Source organism: Symphodus melops (genome assembly GCF_947650265.1).
Source record: "Symphodus melops genome assembly, chromosome: 5".
In the NCBI taxonomy this organism is placed as follows: Eukaryota; Metazoa; Chordata; class Actinopteri; order Labriformes; family Labridae; genus Symphodus; species Symphodus melops.
In genome coordinates, this window is record NC_136695.1 from 20,828,774 (window position 1) to 20,853,144 (window position 24,371).

At 43.1% G+C, this 24,371-nt stretch overlaps 2 protein-coding genes across 8 annotated transcripts; one reads left to right on the top strand and one right to left on the bottom strand.

Annotated features, from left to right (window-relative positions):
* Window positions 1–81: 81 nt before the first annotated feature.
* On the bottom strand, window positions 82–16,872 carry LOC306824420 (histone-lysine N-methyltransferase ASH1L-like). Of its 5 annotated transcripts, XM_079344556.1 has the most exons (14): window positions 15,912–16,867; window positions 11,956–12,818; window positions 6,820–10,918; window positions 4,915–5,263; window positions 4,563–4,736; window positions 4,382–4,476; window positions 4,215–4,288; window positions 4,089–4,134; window positions 3,471–3,511; window positions 3,319–3,389; window positions 3,051–3,226; window positions 2,427–2,518; window positions 2,151–2,296; window positions 82–2,076 (listed from the first exon to the last, which is right to left on the bottom strand). In XM_079344556.1, the coding sequence occupies exons 2-13, from the start codon at window positions 12,607–12,609 to the stop codon at window positions 2,168–2,170; spliced, it is 6,000 nt and encodes a 1,999-aa protein (XP_079200682.1). In that variant the 5' UTR covers window positions 12,610–12,818; window positions 15,912–16,867; the 3' UTR covers window positions 82–2,076; window positions 2,151–2,167. The 5 variants fall into 5 exon arrangements, with proteins under 5 accessions (XP_079200682.1, XP_079200684.1, XP_079200683.1 ...); XM_079344558.1 differs by lacking the exons at window positions 82–2,076; window positions 2,151–2,296 and having other exon boundaries at window positions 3,042–3,226; window positions 15,912–16,869; XM_079344557.1 differs by lacking the exons at window positions 82–2,076; window positions 2,151–2,296 and having other exon boundaries at window positions 3,038–3,226; window positions 15,912–16,869.
* A 1,169-nt stretch (window positions 16,873–18,041) lies between these two features.
* On the top strand, window positions 18,042–23,910 carry dap3 (death associated protein 3). Of its 3 annotated transcripts, none has more exons than XM_079344572.1 (13): window positions 18,042–18,135; window positions 18,413–18,454; window positions 19,254–19,367; window positions 19,478–19,579; window positions 19,703–19,811; window positions 19,911–20,003; window positions 20,091–20,221; window positions 20,835–20,915; window positions 22,141–22,305; window positions 22,390–22,449; window positions 22,546–22,635; window positions 23,464–23,581; window positions 23,680–23,910. In XM_079344572.1, the coding sequence occupies exons 2-13, from the start codon at window positions 18,416–18,418 to the stop codon at window positions 23,763–23,765; spliced, it is 1,188 nt and encodes a 395-aa protein (XP_079200698.1). In that variant the 5' UTR covers window positions 18,042–18,135; window positions 18,413–18,415; the 3' UTR covers window positions 23,766–23,910. The 3 variants fall into 3 exon arrangements, with proteins under 3 accessions (XP_079200698.1, XP_079200696.1, XP_079200697.1); XM_079344570.1 differs by having other exon boundaries at window positions 18,046–18,257; XM_079344571.1 differs by having other exon boundaries at window positions 18,046–18,223.
* Window positions 23,911–24,371: the final 461 nt, after the last annotated feature.

The following is a 24,371-nucleotide window of genomic DNA, read 5'->3' on the forward strand; positions in this document are numbered from 1 at the left end:
ACACACACACACACACACACACGCAAAGCAAAATTAAGCCTGGACACTGCTAAATGAAGAGTCCGCAGGGTTTAGCACTAGTAGACATAAAATGCTTTTATTATTGTGGTTATAGAGGCAAAAAGTTTGATCTGACATTCTATGGTGTTGGGTTATATCCATTTTTGATGTTTTGTTTTTCAGAAGCACGTTATCAGAGGCAACAGGTAAAGGTTACATTTCATGCAAACTAGATAAATAACTCTTTATGTGTACCTTTGCTATAAAGTTAATCATCCACTGGCAATAATGTAGTGCTCTTAGTTAAAAAAAGTAAAGAGGAAAAATATACATGCAGTATGTAAACAGTCAAAGAAATTGCACTTTCTCGCCTCGTTATTTGAAGCCACACTACTGATAGAGAGCAGAAGTTTTTACACTGGAAAAAAGCTAAGTCACTGTCACTGATTGTCTGACCAATATAAAAACAAAAGGTACGCTCAGCTAAAAAAAGAAACAGGTTACATTATCCTACAAAAAAAATCCTATACAATCATAGTCAATTTCAAAGAGAAATGACTGAAATATTGGTCAGCTTCATTATCTGTAAAAAAAAAAAAAGTTAGTAAAATGACAGGCTTGATATGATGTTAAAAGTACATTTGCGATAATATTGACATTTATGATCGTCATTTTACACGCTACTGCTGATAGAAGGAAAACAGGTCTCGCTCTCTATTTACATTCACATGAAACTAAACGCTTATGCTGACTTCCACTGGATTAGCCCAATGCTTCTTATAGGAGAACAACCTACTATGCAACTGTACATAAAAATAACGTCCAATCCTCGAATATTCACATCTATAAAAAAAAAAAAAAAAAACCACAACAGAGGAAGTCTTTATATAGTCCTTATCAGAGGAGATATTGCTTTAAAAGACTGCATGAGTTCGCTTTGTTACGTACACAACAACAACATGGCACTTCTACAGAGCATTTAGGGCAAATTAATTCTACTTTACATTCCCTTTCCTCTCCGGTCCCCCCCCCCCCCCCCCCCCCGACACACCAAGGACATTCTGATTGTCAATGCTCCAGAGCAAAGAGCGAAACATTCTCAAAGGCAGTCCGAAGTAAACAAAACACTTTTTTTAAAACCCCTTCTTAAAGAAGCAATACTGAAAATAGTCAATAAACATTCCTCTCATGAATATACGTTGTCTATTTCTTTAGCAGATAGTACTCAAGCTGTTAGATTTTTTTCAAAAATAACTTCTTTCTTAAAACCTCATTAGAAATTCTCTTGTAGCAATGCCAAAATTCCTATCACTAAGCCCACCCCCCTCTCTCCCTCCCCAGCCTATTCACTGGTACATAGCAGACACTGTCTTGGTAAAGTGAAGAAAAACCCCCCTAACACTGTCTCAACAGCTTTTTAACTGGTTCACTCCTCCTCGTGTCATTTTCCCAAAGGTGCAGTGTGACTTTGAAAGCTTAACAATTAAACGAGGGTTCAATCCTGACCTACTTAGGGCTACATTTTTGTTCTCCCGGGTATATTTTGGTGAACTCCTTGTCTCTTGGAAACTTCAGAGCTGAAATGCTGAGTACCATATATGTCCACTTTCCAAGCAAAGTTGTGTCTTTTCCAGTTTACTTAAGGTGCCGAAGTAAGAGCAATCAAAGTGTATGCTTGTGTGTTTTTTAAACTGAGTCCACTCAGCATACATACAGTCTTTAGTGTGCTTGTTCCTCCAGCACTAGTGCAAATTCCTTTCAGCTGGTCTGTTTCTTTCTTTTTTCATCCGGGACAGTCTATCTCTCATCATCCCTCGCCGTTTGGACAAAGGATGTGTTGCCATGGTTTCATCCTTGGTGTGATGCCCTTCAGAGCAATAGGTTCAACACGCTCATCTGTCCGTGTGCAGGATGTCTTTCTTGCTTTTGCAGCCTCCATAATTCTCCTGTTCTTGTCTCCCTCTTTTTTCTCTCTTGTTCTCTGAGGCAGTGCCACTGTTAAGAGCAGTGTTGTGACATCACTTCCTGACCATCTGTCTAGCGGTAGGCCTTGTCCTTTCTTCAGAGTGGTCCCACCTGCATAGGAATGAGATACAATCAACCAAACTATGCATACTTCTCAAAGGCAAACAATATGTTGCTCGACTTACCCTTCTCCGTTAGCTTATTAATGCTGCAGGGTTAAAAGTAAATCATTCAGACGCTTCCTCCTCTGTTCTCTGCTGCAGACCTCTTCCTCCCCTCGCTTTTCTTCCTCTCCCTCCTCCCCCTCTGGTCTATTCTGGGTTTTGGTGGACTGTAGAGATAAAGTATGCTCAGATAATTACATAAGCAGATTTGTCTCCTTCTTGAAATTTGCAGTCTTAATAGAAACACTTTTTTTTGTTTTCCTTTCATTTTCTGCATGGGTGCATTGGTTGACTCACACAGGGGCTGGCAGTGAGTGAGCTGGAGGTGTCCTGACTCTGATGGTGGGGGTCACTGCTGATAACCGTCACCTCCACCCCCACTTGCTGATCTGAGGGTCAGAAGTCAAACAGTATTCTCAATGTTAGTGAAGGCGTTGTGGAGCCGAGTGAAAGCAGCGCATCATGTCTTTCGCAGAGATGTCAGTAATTATGCCTTTTTTCCACCCTTGATTTCTATCTGCAATCAGTGAGGGAGTCTTTGATGGAAACGGTGGTTTGACTGCTAATGGAGAAAGTCAATTCCTGCTAGGTTCTTGGACAGCAGCAGAGGATGGCAGAAATAGGGAAACATTTCTTCAGCCTGATATTCTGTGGTTGGAAAAACACTTATTTGGTGCTCCTGAGTATGATATGGAAAGACAGGCCAAACATGAGGACTGTAAGCAGAGCACACACACGCACACACACACACACACACACACATGCACACATTCAGTTAAAAGACACGACACAAAGCACCAGAAGAGATGTACACAGATATACAGTAAAAAAATGAAAATGTAAGGAGTTCAACCACAAACACAAAATCATTCACAAACACCTACAGAAACGAAAACTAACACACACACTTGCTTCATGGACCTGACTTGATGTGGCTGTCTTCCACATTGGCTCCATCACAGGACAGACGTGGACAGTCCCGCTCCTCTCCCTCCGGATCTCTTCCCCTCTCCCTCTCTATCCTCAGTCGGATCTGTCGGTCTCTCACCAGCTCCAAGTTCCTCATGAGGAACACGTGCTGCTTCACCACAAAACTCCTGGAGAAACATTCACACAGCATCAGATCACTTGCAATGTGTCGGGTCGTTTGTTTTGAAATGCGAATAACTTTGTTTGTTTTTTTCAATACCTCTCAGTGCTGCTCAGAGGCTCCATGTCGAGGTGAGGAAACAGACTGGTGATTTCACTTGAGCTCTCCTCCTAAAAAGTACAAAAGATGTTATAGTTATTGAAGCTGCTTTCTTCACTGCAGAGACACAACCGATAAGAACGTGTGCGCACCTCTGTCTGGTGAGAGGAGGAAGACCTTTCCTTTAGCCGGCCTGATATAAACAGAGAGAGACAAAGAGATAAGACTGTGTGAGAACATTGATCTAATCCATCTGGTAAACCTGAAAATAACACATCTCGTTCACCATATTAACAAAGCAGCCGTCTTCCTCTCACACAGGGTGGGGAGCTCAAATGCAAATGTGACGTTCCACTGCTGCGTTCCAAGTTATAAAAGTTTATGAATAAAGGGCACTCAACAATGATTATCATTTGACCACTTCTGGAAAAATGAGTTACCCAAAAGACAACTGTGCATAGTTCAAAGAAAATCAGCACATTTATATAGAAAACAGCTCATCCGAGAAATCAAGCACTTCCTAGAAAGCGTTTTGTTAACTTACATTAGATTTACTTCTCTAAGTAGACTCGTATCCTCTGTCTCCCTCCCTGCACAATCTGGAGGCAATGAACTTATAACAGTAAGTAGAAAGCTTCTCTTTCCTAGAAAACTCTCCACTGCTGCCGTCGTGTAGCTCATCAGTATAACAGCATTTGAACTTCTCACCCTGACTATGACATCAGAGGAAAATGGCTGCTGTGTAAACATAAACAGTACTGGTAACTCACAGTAACGCCTCTTCCTCTTTAGTGGGACGGCAGGCTGCTTTTCAAGCTGCGACAACAAAAGTTTTCATGAATGATTCAGTTTGACAGTCGAACCTTCCGATTATTACTTTTGGAGATCTACTTTACCTTATCGTGCTCCCACAGCCACATGACATCATAAGGTAGCTGGAAATGAATCCGCTTCAGTCTAAGGTACTTCCCTGTCAGACACAGAGGGCGCTTAGATGACCTATCACAGCTGCAGCAAGCTGCAACACTGTTTGCAGCTTCTTACTACTGTATACTGTACTCACCAACATGGATTGGAGCAGGAAGAAGGCTGTATTCACGCTCCTCTGGGGTGTATTCCATACTCTCTCTGTATGAGTTCTGGGCCAGGGAGGGGGGACTAGAAAAAAAACACATGTCAAACAAATAAAAATCTGACAAGCCAACAAAGTAAAAACCATTTGTGCAGAATTTCCCTTGACTCACTCTGTAGTTTTGTAATCATCAGAGTATAGACCTGCCCTCAGAAACGTCTTCCTGGGAGGAAAATCTTCTCGCTCCTCTCTTTGGATGGTAACTGGTTGGGATGGGGCCTGGTCGACCTCTGATTGGCTGAAACATTCAGGAGGGGTGTCACACCCGGGTTTGTCCTCAGCGACACTAAAAGGAAAGCATAAAGAGAGATAGAACGATAGAGAGAAAAAAAGAAAGAGAGAAAAGGCACTGGTTTAGCACACAGTGCTGAAAACGATCGGTTAATTTAGCAGTTTTGAGTGGTTGTATTCGATGTTTAAGTCAACCAGCTCAGCTACTACATAAAACAGTTGTGGTTGTTTACCTCTGATGACAGGGAGAGTCACCATACTTTCTCTTTCGTCCTCTCTTCCGCTTGGCCTGCAGCTCCAACTCTGTCACCTGCTGCAGTGCCTCGCTCTCTCCATCTTTCTCTGGCCTTCTTTCTTCTTTTTTCCTTCCCACTTCTATCCCATCTCTGTTGTGGCTGTGTCCTGGCATGAGGTTGGCCGATGACATGGAGGGTGCTGCAGATAAGTGCATGGGGGAGGATACAGTGGAGGGCAGTGGGTGCTTTCTTGGACGTCCTGGCCCTCTTTTGTTTTTCCCTGCCATACTGTCTGGAGTTGGCACGCTTTTTTGCTGCCCCCGGCTTCTTGAGTCACCTTGTAAACCTTCAGTCATTGAGACAGAGAGAGAGGGAGGGAGGGAGGGAGGGGTTGAGGAGGGGTGTAAGTGGCGGAGAGGAAATGAGACAGATGTGGATCAGTGATTGAGCCAGCAGGAGGTGTGAGGTGAGGCCAGTCTTGGCTGAGTCATGCGGATGGGCCACAGATAAGGTGAGTCACAACATTTCCTCTGACCAGATCACTTCTGGGAAATGCATTTAGAAGTGATTTATGCACACACACACACACACACACATACACACACACACACACACACACAGGCAAGCAAATAACCACAAGAATGGATACGAACACTGTGGAGAGTGCATACTTTTTATATGAGCGTGCAAATGTAGGCACCCTGCGCATAAACTGTTTTTGCAGTTAATGTGGAAAACTGTCTCTAAACGCTGAGTAAAGAACGACAGAGAGAAAGAGTGTGCTGTGCTAGCATCTAGTTCTTAAAAGACATGTGGGTTTAGTTAGATGATGAGCTGATGTCAAATGTATTCCACCCTTTCAAAAACAACATTTTCCCCTCACAAGCTCTCTTTGCCCAAATTCTGACCTCCATGCAATCCTTCATCAATCTCTGCTGTGGTCATCTATCTTTTTGTTCCATTTTCCACAGCCCCTGACAAGACTGACCACTCTTTCCTTATTGGATTTTTCCAAGTCAAATAGGCCCCGTTGGCCAGCAGTGAAGGATAGGCCAGGCTTTAAATAGCCAATCTGGTGGTTTACTAATGACTGTGTTCTCTGAGTAGCCCCAGCCTGTAACAGCATGTGGTTCACTGCAGACCGGGGAAGATTTCAAAGATTACCATCAAGATGTTGCCCTCCTTCTATAACACTTTTAATAACTTCCAACATAAAGTGGTTGCTGAGTGTTTGCATAGTTGGTGTGTGTGAATGGCATGTTCCTTGCACGGCAGAGGGGGACTGAATTTGGCTATAAAAAGAACAGAGTCAGATTTCCTCTCAAAATTCCTCCAGGCTTGATGTGTGGCTCAACACCTGAGGAAAATCAAGGCTGTCACATTTTCTGGCAAACTATTGACGCCTAGATCTCATCTCCAAATTGTGTAAATATAAAAATCTGTCATGCTGTTGCAAGTAAAGGATCCATTAGCATAACACTTTAACTTAGCTAGCTGTTGTGATTCGAGTATTTCTGGATTCATTTCTATCATCACTGGTTAAAGGCTGCACTGATATTGCTCTTTTCCAGTATTTTGATCAGTCAAAGCGCTTTACGCTCTATGTCACGGTCTTTCACACACACACACACACACACACACACACACACACACACTGTAATTGAAAGCATATTCACACTTTGGTTCAAGATTTCTTAAACTATTTTAATTCTATGTATTCTTCTTTTGTTGAACATATTCGCTGCCAATTTAACGTTACAGGATTTTTCAGGAGATTTTTGCCAACACCAGCATGACCGCATTAGCTCGACCATTTGCACCAATATCGCCACCAATGTTGACGCAGCCTCACACTGAGTCACCAAGTACACTTGTATTATAAAACCATTCACACTTGCTCACCTGTTTCTCTCCTCTCTGACCACACCGGCTGATCTCTTATCCATGACCTGTCTGCCCATCCTGGATTCTGACCGACCAATCCGCTCCTCAGACCTCTCCCCCCTGATGCCATGACAGCGGTGGTAAAAAGGTTGGTGTGTGTTGGGGATGGTGATTTCCTATACATATCTGACTCTTGAATGTCCTCGCTAGTTTCATCCTCTCCGTCTGATTCGATCAGTCGGCCTTTATGTTTCTCCCCAGCTAAGCCCCTCCATGTTGGATCTGAGTTTCCAAATCCTGCCCTTCCCAGGCCCCCAAATTTTGTCCAGCTCTGACTTATGCCGCCCCAGCCTCCTCCAAAGGAAGAAAGGTGAGAGGAACCAAGACCCAGTGAGGTAAGTGATGTGTTTTTGTACCTCTCCGCTGAAGATGCTGATGTGACAGCAGTAGAATCCTTTCTCTTGTCACATAACCAAGGCGATTCTTTAGACAGCATCCTCCCTATTCCTCTTGGCCTTTTCCCGCCTCCGTCCCCTTGCCCCAAAATGAACCCTGACTTTGCCTTCGAACTGACCATCCCCTCTCTTTCCACTCCACCTTCCTCTTCATCCTCATGCAAATCCTCCTCGTCATCCATGTCTCGCTCGCAGTGCCTGTGTCGGTGCTTATGCTTGTGTTTGTGTTCACTTCTCCCACAGCCACACACCAGGTTGGATGTGAACCCTGAGCCGAGGTGTTGCCCTCCTCCACTGCCTCTTTCTACATCTCCATCAACCTCTCCCCCTAAAGCTCCCTCCCTCAGCAACCTGCTCCTCCGCCTGTGGAATCTGGCGGGGTTGAGGAAGAAATGGGCATGATGGGGCTGATGGGAGGTGTATTGATGTGGGGAGGAAAGAGGGTAGGAGCTGGGGAGGTGGTGGTAAAGGGCTGTGGTTGGGGGATAGCTGCTGTAGTAGCCCATATTTTCAACGGTGTCCTGGAATTTTGAGGGGCAACCACATTGCCTGCGGTCCGTCTTCCTATTGCAATGCACAGGCTGGCAGGGGTAGAAAGGGTGGGGCGAGAAAGAATGATTCGCAGGGTAGGATGAAGGGTGAGGCGAATAGAAGCCATTCAGATTGATCCTGAAGATGTTGGAGCGGAGAGAATGCGAGGAGGAGTGATGACGTCTTCCTCCAGCAGAGCTCCCACTCCCATCAAAGCCCTGTGAAAGTCCCATCCTTGCCCAACCTCGCCGTCCAATATGGACTTCGCCGAACTGCCCAATTAGATCTTCTAGTTCCGCCAGAAACTCTGGATCGGGCATGTGCAGCTGCTGGTGCTTCTTTTTATGTTTATTCTTCTGTCGCTTCAGTGCATTATGCCCAAGACAAGGATAAAAGTCGGAGTGAGTGCATTTATTGTGTCCTGGGCAGGGGCATGGGCACATGCAAGTACAAGAAGGTGAGCAGTCGTAATCCCTACGCCTGTGCCTGTGCCTGTGGTGCTCCATAGTACTTGCATTGGTGATTGGGTTTGTTGGTCTTGGTGCGTGAGCGAGGGATGATGAAACCGAAGAAGGGCGATCCACAACAGAGGAGGGATGCCTTTGGCCCCCCAGAATCACTCCTGAGCCCTGGCCCAACCTGAGCAAGCCCAGAGTTCCCCGCATCTCTCCTCGCTCAGAAACACTGTTGTTGTCCGTCCCAATTCCACTATCACTTGGCAGCGTCTCTTCACTGTGTGACTCACTCCTTGGAGAGGGGATGGCCTCTTTCAGGTGGCCAGGGGAGCCAGGAGTGTGATGCAGTGGAGGGGTGGGACAGTAGAGCTTACAAGAAGACTGGTGGAAGGGGAAGTGATGCCTCCCCTGACACGGACAACTCCTCTTCACAAAGGGAGAGAGGGATGAGGATGAGGGAGGACGAGGTGAGGTACAGGAGGAAGATGGGGAAGGGAGGGAAAATGGATGGGGGAAAAGAAGGGAGGATGCTGGTTCTGTGAGGCTGCCTTCACTATAAGGACTCTGGGCCCCACTGGAGTGGGTAAGAGATGGGGAGGGAAATGGGTGCGAGTTGAGTTGGTTGGAGAAAAGAGATGTTTCGGAGGGATTGGTGAACTGAGATGACTGAGTGGAGTTTTTAGAGCTGAATTGGGGTGTTGTATTTGTTTGGGCTTTAGGTTTTCGTCCTCTCCTCTTGCCCATATAGATGGTCCCTCTCTTGCTCACATTGATCTGAGGGCCTAGCTTACTCCCAAAGGAGGAGGACAGGGCTGAGAGCGTGTGTACTGTTGTTGCCTCAATCGATTTACACATTCTCGCAGAGGTCCCCCCATCTGCTGCCACACTTCCCTCCTTTCTAACATACCCAGACAGCATTTCTTTGTGTAGTCTCCTCTTCTTTCTTTTCTTCATCTCATTAATCAACCTCCTGATCTTTAGCTGCCTGTTCCCTTTGTCAGGAGGATGAAAATCTTTACTTCTGTCCCTATCATCAGTGCAAATCAGTGCATCTTCACTTTGGTCCTCGAGTAGAGGTCGTTTTGGTGGACGGCCACGCTTCTTGGGGCTGGATATAGACTGAGTGGCACACTGCAGTATGGAACTTGGCTCCAGCACAGGGGCTTTTTGGATACCATCATAACCCAGAAGAGGCAGCTCAGTTGGAAAAGTGTTTGGAGATAGTCTAGGCGGAGGTTCATCTAAGTTAGAGCTCTGCGATTTAGGGCGGCCCCTTTTCCTAGCAGAAGTTACTGGGCATCTAGGAGCAGGAGGGCTAGGGTCTGATGTTAGGGGACTATGCTTTGGGGAAAGAGGTTTGGAAGGAAAGGAGCTGCTTGTTGAAGAGCTAGAGGATCCTTGGTGTGACTCATCAGTCTGCTGAATAGTGGCTTTGGCAGAAAGCAACGTCTTGGGGTTCTGGGGGAAATTTAGTAACGAATTATGCTGGGAATCTGAAGAGCCTTCTTGATTTTCCACTCTCTGGGCTCGATGCACCAGCTTGGTCCAGCTGGGCCGCCTGGCTTTGCGTTTCTTGAGCGGTCGGCTGTCCTGCTCTCGTGGGGAAGAAGGGGGGGAAACAGAGGTACGGGCTGCAGAATTGGGCAGAGGCGCACAAGAGAAGGGTTGGCTTGGAGACACAGTTATATGTCTTAAGACATCTTGTTCTTTTGATTTACCAGTGTCACATGTTGCTGCCTCAGCTTGTTTAACTGGCTTGAAACTGTCATCTGCTTTGTTTATCTCATCATGTCTACCTGAATTCACTAATTTACAGTTTGTATCTATTTTACCACTGACAACTGTTTCTCCACATTTGACAATATCTTCTTCTTTGTTTTCCCTTTCTGGGCTGAGCGTATCCCTCTTGTTCTCAACCTGTCCTCTTTGAACCTTTAGTTCATCTCTCCATGAGTCGTCAGTCTTACGTCTTTCATCCTTTAGTTTACCATGTCTCGATTTCCCGTCCTTCCCCTTCTCCTTCTTTTTCTTCTTGCCTTCTTCCTGTCTGCTTTCACCTTTCGCTTCCAATTTATCTCGTTTTGACTTTTTGTCTCTCCTCCTCTCTTTCCGTGCTTTCTTGTCTTTTTCTCTCTTTTTTTCAGGTGAGGGCTTTAACGAGGGATCCTGCACTTGGGATTGGGCAGAGGAGGGCTCCGCAGAAGAGGAGGACTGGGGTTTTGGGGTGACCAAGGAAAAAGGAGAGTCTGGCCCACTCTTATTGGACAGGCTAGGTTCTTTAAGGGAGCAGTTGGAAACTGGATGCCTTGTCAGAGTGTCCACAGAAGAAATGGAGGGAGAGCTGCTGGGTTTTCCAACTTTGATTTTTGACGATTCAGAAGTGCAAAGGATGTCAGCAGAGCCTTTACCATTGGATAATCCCTTTTGTTTTGATGTTTGTACCAAACCATTGTGTTTCTTGGAGGTCTTTCCCTCACTTTTGGCTTCTGGTTCAGACAGGACTTTGATGCATGTGCTTGAAGGAGTATTTGAAGTTGTCTGGTCAACTGTTGATGGACAGGGTTTATACCCTGTTGGAACAGACAGGCCATTGACACCAGAGAGCTTCTCTTTCTTCACTCTCTCAGACGAGCGATTTGAATTTACCTCAGTCTTATCCCCCAGCTTGACAGGAACCTGCAGAATGCAAACACAGAATCTCGGTCATAGCCAACAATTGCTTGGATGTCCATTAGTTTGCTTTTGACAACTGTACAAGACAATGGGGACGAGACAATAACCCTAAATGCTTTTGTTTCTGTCCACTCATTAAAAGAGAGAGTGGAGACAAAATGAGTCAATCAGGCAGAGAAAGGAGGGCATACTCAGAAGAAGGAGAGAGTGAGGTGGTGGAAACAGGAATGGGGTTGACACTGAAATACAAGGAGAAATACAAAGGCGAGAAAGGGAGCGAAAGGGAGTGGGACATGGACAGAGGGGGAGTGAAAGATAAATGAGAGCAGGTAAAGAGAGAAAAGAGGGGAAGTAAAAATAGAAGAGGGACTGATATAGAGAGCCAAGCAGAGTCAGAACGCTGGGAGAGAGAGAGAGAGAGAGAGAGAGAGAGAGAGAGAGTGAGAGAGAGAGAGTGAGAGAGGGAGAGAGAGAGCAAGCTGTGCTATTGGTAGCTATAAATTGCCACTAATACAGATGAGAAGGCTTGACATTTCGTACTTGTCCTGTAATTTTGGTATGCTGCAGCCTGAGTGGTGTTTGTGCAGCTAAAGCAATAAGCTTCCTCTTGGGTGATTGTCATAGGGACTGATGGACCAATGTCTGTAATAGCTCCAAGTGGTTGCTGTGCTCTTGTCCTATTTATAGGTTTGTTTGTTTAAATAGGCTGCTTAGGTTTCACTATTGAGACAATAACTCATTTGACCTTATTACAACTGAGCATAAAGCCCTGCAATGTTGCACCATGCAACCCTGTCTGGTGGTAAACTGCATAAAAACAAAACAGAACAACAGCACATATTTGTCATTAATAATGTATGCATACCTTCAGTGACTTGAACTCTTCTCCACGATAAACTCACTTTATCTTACAGCAGGTTTTAAACAAATGGTGTGTGTGTGTGTGTGTGTGTGAGAGAGAGAGAGTAGGGGAGAGAGAGAGAGAGAGAGAGAGAGAGAGAGAGAGAGAGAGAGGAAAACTGCCCTTATATTGAACTTACCTGTTTGGCAGACTTGGCTCCTTGACTGGTTGTGGTAGGTGTGGAAGCTGTAGGTAATGCTGATGATAACGTCAGTGGCTGCGATGGCAAAGCTGATGATAATGCAGGTGGTGGCGAAGCAGCAGACGCAGTTTGTTTTGATGTGGTCTGGGCAGCATCTGAGCCTGAGCGTTGATCTCTGGTTGCCTTGTCTGGAACAGAGCTGGTTTTACTCTGCTGGACCACTCCTCCTTCTCCATCCCCCCTCAGCGGTATCCCCCTGCCTTGTCTTTGATAGGTCCGGAAAGTCGGTTTGCAGACGTAGCTCTCCAAGATCTTGGGTGGTTTCTTTGTGCGTTTGGCCTCAAGTCCGATCCGGACTCGTACGTTTCCCTCTGGGCAGCTTGTCTCTCTACTGGAGATCTGAAGCTGTTGCTGCCCCGCACTTCCACAGCGCCCCTCGATGAGCAACTCCAGCACTGCCCCCTTGTCTCCGTCCCTCTTTTTTCCTGCTCCTCGTTTTTCTTCCTCCTTTTCCTCAACATCTCCATTCTCCCCCTCACCTCCCCTCTTTTTCTCGGCCACTTCATCTCTTTTAGAGTCTGCAGGTGCAGAGTTAGGGTCCAGAGTGGAGTTTGTGGTTGGAGGGGTTCCCCCCTTCACTCTCTGGTCCATCAGAGAAGTTAGGGGGGAGCAGTACAACGCTTTTGGGTTTCCAGTATTAAACACTTTTAAATGACTCGGGGGATTTGGCTAGGTCTGGGGAAAACAGCTGGATGAAGGTGTTAGTTGAGAGATTTTAAGAATATCCTGTAACAGTCCATAAACAATTAGTCCTTTCTCCAGCGAAGGAAGATCTCTCTCTCTTGTCCTTTAGGCTTGAACTGAGCAAGACAGAAAGAAAAAGGAAAGACAGACAGACACAGACAAAGAGACAGAAAGTCCAGTGATTAGTCATTTCAGTGAGCTCAGATGCTAAGTAGTAGCAGTACAGGAATTGAAGGGAAAGTCCCCTTCCTGCAGGCAGCTGTAGAGAGGTGCTAAAGTCTGTGTCCACAGAGAGAATCTCATCATACAGAAAACCCAGGGGGCCCATCAACGCCGCCGATTCCCAGAATGTTGACACTAACTGGAGAAGAATTACTTTTATTCTTCAATAAAAAAAATGGCAACTGTCAAAGACAGCAAACAGTCCCTAAACCTCAACGCTTTTACTTACGTTCTAATCCTTACTCTGCGTCTCCCCCTTTCAATCGATATATCAATCAATCAGTTCCTGACTAATTCAAACACTTGATCCAGTCTCCTCCCCTCCTCTCCCCACTGTCTGTGCGCCTTCTGTTCTCAGCTACTCCCACAAGCACTTCTCCACCCACCCTTCCCTCTGCTGTACTTTCTTTTCTCTCTGAAAAAAAACCCCCCTCCACTTTTCATGTTTGGCAGAAAGCTTTTGCATGCATTCTCTATTAGTCCCATCCACGTTCTCTCTCTCTCCCTCTCTCTCTCTCTCTGTAGACCACACAGTAAAATGGTCAACTCATACACTGTATCCATGTTAATCAGAACCATATTTCCTCCTCCTCTTCGTTCTTTTCCTCCTCTCAAACCTAAATCCCTCCATTCATGATCCGACAGTTCTCCTCCTCCCCCTTTCAGTAGTGGTAACACAAATCCGTAGGAAAGGGTAAAACTTATTTTTGGAAAGGAGTGCAAATTCCTCCTCCTCCCTTTGCTTCCTCTTAGTCAAGAAAGCTTTTCGTTGACCCCATTGTAAATTGACTTTTAATGTGACATTACAACGAGAAGCACACCCTAAAAAAACATTTGTCTTACCAGAGAGAACATTTACTCTCACTCATGCTGCGTGCATCTTAGTTATTACCAAACATATCTAACAGGAGCATCATCTTCTGTCACTCTTCCCTCATTAAACCGTCTCTCATTAAAGCAGACTCTCATCCATTTTCTAATAAAACACACCCTGCCAGGCATTCATGCATCTCTCTCCTGAGAGCTTCTCTTGTGAAATAGTCTCTAAACGCACTGAGCTGCCCCCTTTAACTTCGAGAAGCATCTCATTTAATGTTTTCATTAAAGAGCTCACAGAGCTATCTCGCCTGCCTTTTGGTCCCTCCACACCCAAACCCTTTCCTTGAATCATACTGAGCTCAAATCAACATCTGTTCCAGTAACTGCTGTTATGTAACCATTTTTGCGAAGCATTTTCCAAGGCCAAACCTCTTTACAATAAAATGAGTATAAGGAAGGACAGTGGCCCTTCAAAAACTGATGCTACTCGCTCACGACATCAAGACTTATATTATGTGTGGATATAGTATAGACATCTTCATTAGTACATGCCTCTAATTCTGCCGAAAATGTATTGTTAGGCAAGTATGCCATTCAAAGCACTGATCCAATACCATAACAAATTAGCCCCGAAATTCAATTGAGGTCAATTATCATGCTCGTAAAAAAAACCCCAACAGAAATAAATAAATAACCAATGTGAGGCTAGCAGTAGTGTTATGTGCTATGTAAAGCTATAGACCCTAACCAGTGTTTTTGCAAATAAATAAAAAGAATTATTCTCAATTGTTATTGTGTTCATCAAACAAGACCAGCAGAGATACTCTGTATCAGACAACACAGTCCATGTATCAGGAAGGGAAAAGTGGTACTGAATCCTCTTTCATGACCTCTGACCTAGAAACCTTGCATTTACTAAAAGGAGCAACGTGAAGAGGATACGGGCCTGAGAAGAATACTGACTCACATCAGTTTCAGTCTGCTTGAGCAAAGTGACTATGAGAAGAGAGTAAGAGTGGCAGGTTTTCAAACTAAAAAGGGCAAGCCCATTCAACATCAGTCAAAGTGCATACTAATAGCTTTTTATACTCTCCCGAGCTATACCTCTCAGACATAACTCAAAATTATTCCAACGTTAGACGAGGAGCTATTTCCAGTGACAGGATGATGGGTGGTCTTGACACTAGAGTCAGTGTGGTTCCTTGGCAGCGCTGAGGTGACGATTAAATCAAGATAATGGCCCACCATATTTCCAGCCATCATCACCAATCCATGACGGTGTAGTTATCATCAATAACTACAACACCATCATCATCATCATCATCATCATCATCATCATCTGCCTGACAACAGCACAAGCACAGCAAGCCCACAGCTGGATATGAAGTTTGCTGTGATGGCATCTCAAAATATTGAAGCGTGAAGAGTCACATTGTCAATGCAGCTGTACTTTACGCACGCTGGGAAGTTTCTCACACGCACACACACACACTTCTCTCACATTTAGAAGTGTGTTGGTCGTACATTGTGTACCCAGGTCGCAGCTGCGTAGGCTGACTGATGTTGCTACTGTAGATACAGTATGGGCAGTGGGGGTATTACGGCACTGGAGCGACCTATCACAGGTTTACTGAGGACGTGAACAGGGGGCTTCCTTCTTAATAATGACTTTGCGCACCTCTGAAAACCACTAGCCGCCTGATACTGTCGCACTTACAAATTATACACACATGCACGTGTTGCTGTTGTCGTCACTCCGTCTCCATATTTCAATAACCCCACATTTTAAGCATCCTAAAGCAAACAGAGATCGATGCAAATCCAAACTCAACATGGAAGTGATGTGCGACGTAGCGTCAAGATGTGCTTGCTTGTGGTGTTTGTGATGTGAATTAGACCCGATCCACCTTTTTTTTTTTTCCCTCTATCTGTCCTCTGCCAGCCCTTCTTCTTCTTCTGCTGGTGTCAGCAACACTGAAATAAGAAATATCACCATGCACGGAGAAACACACTCAGCAACAAGGGATAAAATTAGCAGCAAAGCGGATGCACAGAAAAATCTCACTAACCTCCAGTGCTGTGAGATCGCTGATGAAGATGACAGGCCTCTGCACATATTAATACAGGCTGCCATGAAAATCTGAAATAAGGCTACGTAGGCTACTTACCCGAGAGCGCGTCCCGTAGCCAACTGCGTTTAGGCAGGAGGGTTAAGGTGTTGCTGTCCTGCTATCCTCTTAGCGCCAGCAGCGATCCGGAGCTTTTGGTGCATTAGATGTTGCTTTGATTGCATAAGTAAGGCCAGCGGAGGTTAAAACACCTCCTAAAACCGAGTTTTTAATCCCATCGGAGCGCGGAGCCCACTGTGAAACAACATTGGCGCGGGTGTTTTCATAATCATACAGTCGACAGATCTTCATCGGCGCGTCTCCGCAGCTAGGTGGCGGACTGGTAACACTAGATCTTATTTGCCCACTTCTTCTCTCGGGGAAAGTTACGTCTCTCTCCCGCCAGCAATAATGGCTCGGATTGTGCTCCCATACGTACATGCACACGGGCTGTTAACGTGTCAGTAAGACGGGGTCATCGCAACTGCAGCAGCAGCGTGCGTGCGTGCGTGCGGAGCTTCAGGCTGACAGCGCGCAGGGGTCTGTAGGATGTGCGGGAATGCAATTGCGTGGCCATTTTCATGTGGCCAGAGGAGGAGATAAACGGTGAACACAGCACAGGATCTCATTGCGGTTCATAATAGCCGATTGGGGAGGGCGATTTAGACGTTTAATAAAATGGCGACGACTTGGCTAAAGTTAGCTCCTGGAAGGATTTGGGGAGCTTTTTCAAAAGTTGTGACTCTTCTTGTGATATGGGACTCAGTTTACTATATTGTGGGAGGAAGGGGGCATAGTGGGTTTAGGACTTGTCAATAACTTAATATAAAATAGCTTTTTATCTGTTACAGAAAATATTGATCCACAACTTAAACCAATGATTTCCCCCCTTATGCTGTATGAATAACACTAAATACATCAAGATCATAATATTGTAGAATAGGCATTTACCTAACAGCAAATAACAATAGGCTATAACATTGAAGTGAAAATAGAAGCCCAATAAGATGTTGAGCGTTTTTTTTATTATTATTATTTAAAAAATAAAATAAAATACACTGTTATTAACAGGGGCGTATCCGGACAAAATGTAGGCTAAGGGTGGCACGAAGTATGCACACTGACAGGAAATAAATAAATAAAATACATTTACTTACCCTTTCTGTATCCATTATTCCGATCTACGATTAACATCATACAGAAGTCATACTCAAATAATTTTCTTGACTTTACAAAGTAACACATATTCATAATTTTCTCCCTTTAGTTGTACATAAATCAAACAAACTTCAAGTCATAATTAAAGTAAATGAGAAAATGAGAAATTCTAAATTAAAAGGCCAATTTTCTAACAGCCTGCTGCGACATAACTCAGTATTTGAGACACCCCTCTGACCCCTCCCCCTCCCTTTGCCAAGGATTTGTTGCTATTCCAATTACCCAATAACAGATAAAAAGGTTAGTTGTTGCATATTCAGGGAATAAATTTAAAATGTATTTAAGCAGGATAAACCAAATTGCATATTTGGAGCATGGGATGACTTTTTTTTATTTCAAATAAAAGTAATGCAAGTTTTGTTGGCAATCTTCCTTTTTTCTATAATTACAGCAGCAAATACTGTAAATTTCCCCATTCTGGGTTAAAGGAGTGTCTTATCTCATTGAATTTTACTGCACACAGAACATACTGTAGTGTGAAGTGTGTTTAAATATACCTGTAATAAACGAGTGACAAATATATGAAAATGCATTTCAAACAGAAACATTAAAAAGCAAGTGAATCTGAATGGAGTTATAAGTGAGTATTAAACACAAGGACGGGATGTAGAGTGGAGTAAATAGACTAGCTAAACATATAAGGCTTCTGAAAATGAAACTACATGAGTTTACTGGCATTTTAAGATATGAAGTGAGCTTGGTGCATGTTGCAGAGAATATGACCTTTACAGAAGTAAACGGTATCTTTCTAAACTACTACTAACTATACGTTTATAAAAGTAGTTTTTCAGTTGTTTATGACTAAAACAAATTTACAGTGTGGTACAGCTGCTCATCTGTATTCATTTTTGTTGCAGAAGCAATATGTGAAACTCCTGATAATAATTTGTTTGATCAAGATCTGAGGTCTAATTCTGCTCTGTTTGTTGGTGTGGCCTGGCTCGTGTGACATCACCTCATTGGCTTGTAAGACTTGCGATGGAGTACGTCACTTCCTGCTCTGCGCTACATGATGGCGATGTCCATGACAGACCTGGCACATTGACTTCGTCTGGAGATTTTCACGGTAGCCACTTTTAAAAAAGCTTTTCCGGAGACGTGTGTCATCAATTGAATCTTAAACCTGAAACCCTCGTCCCTGGATATTAAATGAAGTAAACCGCTTTATTTTCTCCAATCATATTGCCTGTAAGTTACGTATGTGTGCGATTTGCCCCTGCTAGCAGTTAGCTCAGTGTTTACGCAAGGTTACAGGACTCTACATATTGTGCATGTTTCATGCTACCTGGGAACTTACAATCCCTGAAATACTAAACTAATTGAAGTCGTCTTCCTTCCTCCAGATAATGGCTCTTCACAGACTGTCCTTCAGACTACGGCAAGCGGTAGGACCAGTGCTATCAGTCATTTAAACACTGTACTTTAACGTTAATACTTTAATCCTTTAAATGAATTGTTCAAATAAATATCCGGTGTGTATTTAGTGCACATGTCAGTAAACTATTTTTTTTGTAATACTGTCATTAATGTTTAAACATTTGCTTATTATGCAAATCAATTTAAAGACACATTTATTATTATTATTATTATTATTATTATTATTATTATTATTTAACCAAGAAGGGAAACTCATTGACATTAAAAATAAAAAACACAAGCTGCTCATCAGACAATGAGCAGCCAAACATAGAAATACAAAAATACATCAATTACATCATAAATAAATCCAACTGAAAGACAAAAATAACAGATCATCGGAACAGCAAGCGTTTGTCAGAATCATCCATAAACTTATCAGAAATTTTACATAAACATAATATGTACATTTTCAGAGTTGTTCACATTGGGTGCTTCACATTTAGGGATGTATTGATTCACTCAACTCACGATACGATTCTCTCACGATTTATTTGAAGAGAATCTGGAGGTGATCAGAGCTTCTCATTGGGCTGTCGATTAAATGCTGCATCATGTTGGTTTTGCTGTTTGTCAAGTTCTCTGTATTGTTGTAACATTTGCACACAGTTTTTGTCTTTCATTTTCTGTCTTGGGGAAGCCAAAATGCTTCCACTGTCATGGTAACGCCTGCTTATGACAACCAACCTCCTCTGCTCCACCATATCACTGTGATTCGTTTTTCAGAGAACCAATTCGAACCTTTACACCAGATTCAACTTTTTGCAGGTTCCGCATGCCAGGTCCCTTCATACCAGTGGATGTGGGCAGCAGCAGGAGGCTCTGGCTGTAGAGTCAGAACCAGAGCCCTTCTCAGTTTTTAGAACACGAGAGAATGATCCGGTAAGTAGATCCGACTTAACCCGTCCAAATATTCTTGTCTTTCTTCGTGGTGGCAGTGTAAACATATTGTGTGATGTAAGGCTATGAGCTCAGTGTTTGTCTTTTGGCAGGCATGCCAGTCTGAGAGTCAGATTGGACAGTATTACACTCTGCCCTCTGCACACATCCACACTGTGTTCCCTCATGGCCTCCCTCGGCGCTTTCAACAACAGGTCAGTGCTTATGCCATAGTTTTCAATTCTTTTTATTTTAACCTACTTAAACTATTGATGATTATTTTTTTTTGCTGGTTTATTCCATTACAGTATTCAAATGTCTTCCATGTCTGATTTCAGGTGAAGACATTTAATGAAGCCTGTATGATGGTGAGGCAGCCTGCTCTTGAGGTCATTGATTACCTGAAGAAAACAGACATCAGCAAACCTCCTGTGCGATATTTATTCTGTATCCTTTTGAACACTCACCGACAAACGCACAAAGACCGACTTCTCTTCTTTTGATGCCTCTGAATAATCCCGTTGTTAACCTTATCAAGTGGCTCAGATGGGTTAAAGGGCAGCGGGAAGACGATGTCTCTCTGTCACACCGTCCACTTCTGCTACACACAGGGATGGCTGGTTCTGCACGTTCCAGATGGTGAGACAAATGAAGTGAGCGGCTGACTCAAAGCGGAGCCTACACGAGTACAGGAAGGGCTAACTTCTTGTCTGTGTTGTTTCACAGCTCATGTCTGGGTGAAGAACTGTAAAGAGCTGCTGCCCTCGTCTTTTAACTCCTCTCGCTTTGATCAGCCGTTACAAGCCACCGAATGGTTACGCAACTTCAGAACCACCAATGAGCCCTTTCTTTCAAAGGTAAACATAATTATACAATGTACCTGCCAGAGTCTTCAAAATCCATTCAAATTCGGTTAGAGAGAAGTTAACGTATTTATCCCATGAGTAAGACTTTAAATAAGCCTGGTTTGTGTCCTCACTGTGCTCACATGCCGATGAAAATAAACCACTGTCAAGCAAAATGTAGCGCTGTAAGAGAAGGAGTATGCACAGTGTTTATGATTGAAGGGAACATTTTGTTGAAATGAGTTGAATTTAGTGGGGAAGGAGTAATTTAATCGCTCAATCAGTCACTGCTCCAGAGCAGGCAAATACAATGAATGGTAGTTATTCATGCAATATCTGTATAAAAAGGATGCCTTATATGGTAAGTATTAACATGTGATTACCGTGTGTTTACATTGGGTTTTTGTTAAAAAAGCAAAGTATAAGCTCTAATAAACAGTCTTTCTCTAAAGAATGTTCTCGAACATATCGATGAACATGATTCATGCTAGCATTAAATTGACCAAAGTGTAGTATTGAAATAAGTAAGTAGATTTTTTTTTTTTTCATGAAACAAAATGAACATGGTGTATAAAACTGTCTCTGACACTGCACACTAAATGAGACTGAGCGGTTTCTGTCCCAGATTAAGACCAAACAGCGCTACGTGTGGACCAAGAGAGAGTCCACTGAGGAGGGAAGCTCGCTAGCAGAGCTGGTGGATCAGGTGAGTCTTTGTTTAGATATCCTGCCCTCTGTCTATCTCATTGTGACAGAAAATACCTTTAGAATTTTCAAGAACAGAAACGGTTTTTATTTATCCTCATTGTGGATGTGAGTGATTTCTCTCTGGTCAGACATTTTCAGTTCTATTTTCTATCTGTTTCCCTTAATTACCTCCTGTCCCACCAACCTCCCCTGAAGGAGTCTTTAAAGTTTCATTCTGACATCCTTACCTGGCCTGTGCTTATTGATCTCTAGCCTGGGCAGGTGGTGGATCCACACAGTATTTCTGGAGCACACTTTCTGACAAATGCAGAAAAGAGTCTCTGAGTTCTTATTAGCTTTTTCACTTTTATATTCCACTGCACCATTTTCCTTATAATTATCCAAATATTTGAGACTCGAGAACTTCAAAATGACTTTCGTCAGACTTGTCATTCAAACTTACTTTAGGTCACTGTTGGAGTTACCGGGAGGTTGTCGAAGGCTTTTATCAGGTCTGATATTGATTTGCAGCCTTTTGTCAGCAAATTAAAAGAGAGACGGAATCAAGGTCATGAGTCTTTTACCAACATGGTCGAAAAAAATGAAACGTAAGTCGTTGTCACTTCATGCTATACACTGAAGAAAATAAACATTTTAACCTCCCGCTGAGGCATCTTCATCGACATTTTAGTTGTAAACAGGCTTAAAATGTGAGAATGGTGCATGTTAGTCCGACACTAGACCACAGAAAAACAGCTCAGTTAGATTTTGTAGTACATAATTGTGGTATCAGTTAACATTCCTCAGTTCCAGAAAGTTCAAAGGGAAAACTGAATCTTAAAAATGTTAGTTTTCTAGTTTTATTCCCCCCTTTTTATCATCTGTCATAATGTGGGATCTGTATTGAGCACAATGCAAATCATCATGTGTGTTTTATTCTTTAGTTATTTGCTTAATGCATAAACGAGGAGCCGGCTAATGTCATACTTTCAGATTCTTTACATTCCAGACTTAAAATTATAAGCTCCAGTCAAACTGACTCAAGTGATAATTAAATTGAGTCAATCATTTTGTTCAAACGGCTCCATCTGGAGCCACTGAAGGCTCCGTACAGCTTTCTCTCACATTTACTGGAGTTCTCTGTGAGACTCTGTACCAGACTTTGTAGGATAACGTGAGTGAAGAAGCTCTCTCACTGTGCTGGATGTTGTCTTCAGGCTTATGTTGGTGTTTCTCCCCTGCAGGGCATATCTCGTGTGAAGAGCAGCAGTGACGTTGTGGGGGCGGTGATGAAGGAGCTGAGGCTGCAGAGCGGGCAGCCGGAGTCAGATTTCCGCCTGGCCGTGGCTGTGGACGGTGTCAACGCCCTGTGGGGAAAATCCACCATCAAGAAGGAGGATAAGAGTGCTGTAAGGAAACACAGTGACAGTTCTTTTATACTCATCGAAATCTTCAGTTAGTAACACTAGTATTTCTCTCTTTGTGTCCATCAGGTGGATCCTGAAGAGCTCACTTTAGTCTATAACCTGAGGAAACTGATGAGAAATGACTGGGTGAGCAGGAAACACTCGAGGCGATAACGCTTAAAGCTTTATGAGAATGTTTTAGATTGATTTATTTTTTTTAATAACGTTCACTCTCTGACTCAGACGGGAGGCGCCATCATCACAACTCTGTCTCAGACGGGGTCTCTCTACACTTCAAGATCTGAATATTTGCCTCAAGAGCTGCTGGGAGAGGTCAGAAGTCATCTTTTTCTACTTAATAATCGAAGGCAAAACTTTCCCTCGAGCTTTGACAACACATTAACCTTTTCCTTCTTTATTCGAACCCTGGTCTTTAGTCAGGAAACTGCAAACCTGCCCGAGAGACCAGAGTTATTCTGTTTATTCTAAGCATCTCAACATCAACAAAACAGCCAGTTATATCCAGTGTATTACAAGTGCACAGGTTATGCGCTGCATTTATCAACTAAGGACGACTCAGCCTTTGTTTTCTGTATCGTTTCTTTCATTCTGTGCTAAGCGGGTTGTTTAACATAACAAGCAAAGTGTTTGCAGAACAGCAACCTCACACTATTCATGTGTCAGTTTTGTTCCCATTCTGTCTTCTCTGTTCATGTAGTTTTACGCCTGAAGCTTTATCAGTTTGCAGCATTACACCGTGAGATTGTGTTGCCGTAGTAACATTTTTAGTGGTTGTATTCATGTGATGTCTGCATGTTAAAAGATTCATAGATCCAAAGATCCATCCGTATGATCAATCTTTCATTATCATTCTGCCATTTTTACAAACATGGACAACAGTCAAACAGTGAAAGACGGGTTGTTGATCGCCCTCATTATACTGAATGCATGGAATAAAGCTCCTCTAATATATGCAAGATCAGTAATATTATGCATGTTTCCATCCCTTTCTATAGGTTAATATCTGTATATATAAGAACAGTAGTAAAGTGATATATTCAGTTATTCATTCAGTATATCTAAATGTTGGTAATACATGTTGTGATATGTTTATGGATGAAAATGCTTAATGTATAATTGTCTCTGTCCTTCGCTCATCAGACGGGGTTTGACAACATGGATCCATTCATCCCAGTGTCGGTGCCAAACTACAGCGAGAAAGAGTTTGAAAGCTGTTACCTTTATTACATGGACCGCCACTGGCTACAGCACCCACAGAGTAAGTGTTGAGACTCTGGATGTTTTGCTCTCTAAAATAACCTAAAAGTATGTAAGTTTGTGATTTCATTAACTACAACTGGTTTTCTTTCTCATCAGGCCAAACAGAAGAAGGAAAGAAAGAAATCATCTTTTTGTGCAACAGAAATCCGTCAATGATGGACAGAGTTTGTGCCTCTCTCTGAAGTTATAAAGACACATAAAGCACCACCATGAATATCAGTGTCTCAGAAGTACATAAACAAGTGTCCACGTCTGTAATATGTGTCCTACTGTAAATTATGATGCATGTGTGTAACTTTGATAATAAAATTAAACGGTTTGAAAAAATGTTTGTTTTTATATTATCTTATTCTTAAATTCAACATGTCTGTAATTGTGACTACCTGCCAAAATGTTCAGATGAGGAGCTGCCTCCAGCTACACCCTCAATAATGGACCTGGAGGGCCAGCTCCTCAGCAGGGCTGGAGTCTGCAGCCTTTGGTCCTGTTAAATATTAGCGATATAGTGACACTGGGACCAACAACATGGCCTACATTATATTAACTTGCTTAACATAAGGATTTTAATTATATTAAAAGTGATAAAACACAATATACACGGTCTATATAAAACAATTAGTATGCCTAATAACTACAAAATGATATGCTTCATTTATGGTAGAAACTCAGTAAGCTTTTTTCATGACCAGGTTGGGTAAATACAAACAATTAAATAAAAACATAGCCTGATACAGCAATTAATTACTAGCCTTCACATAAACGGTAACCTTTACTGAGTTAGAAATGTC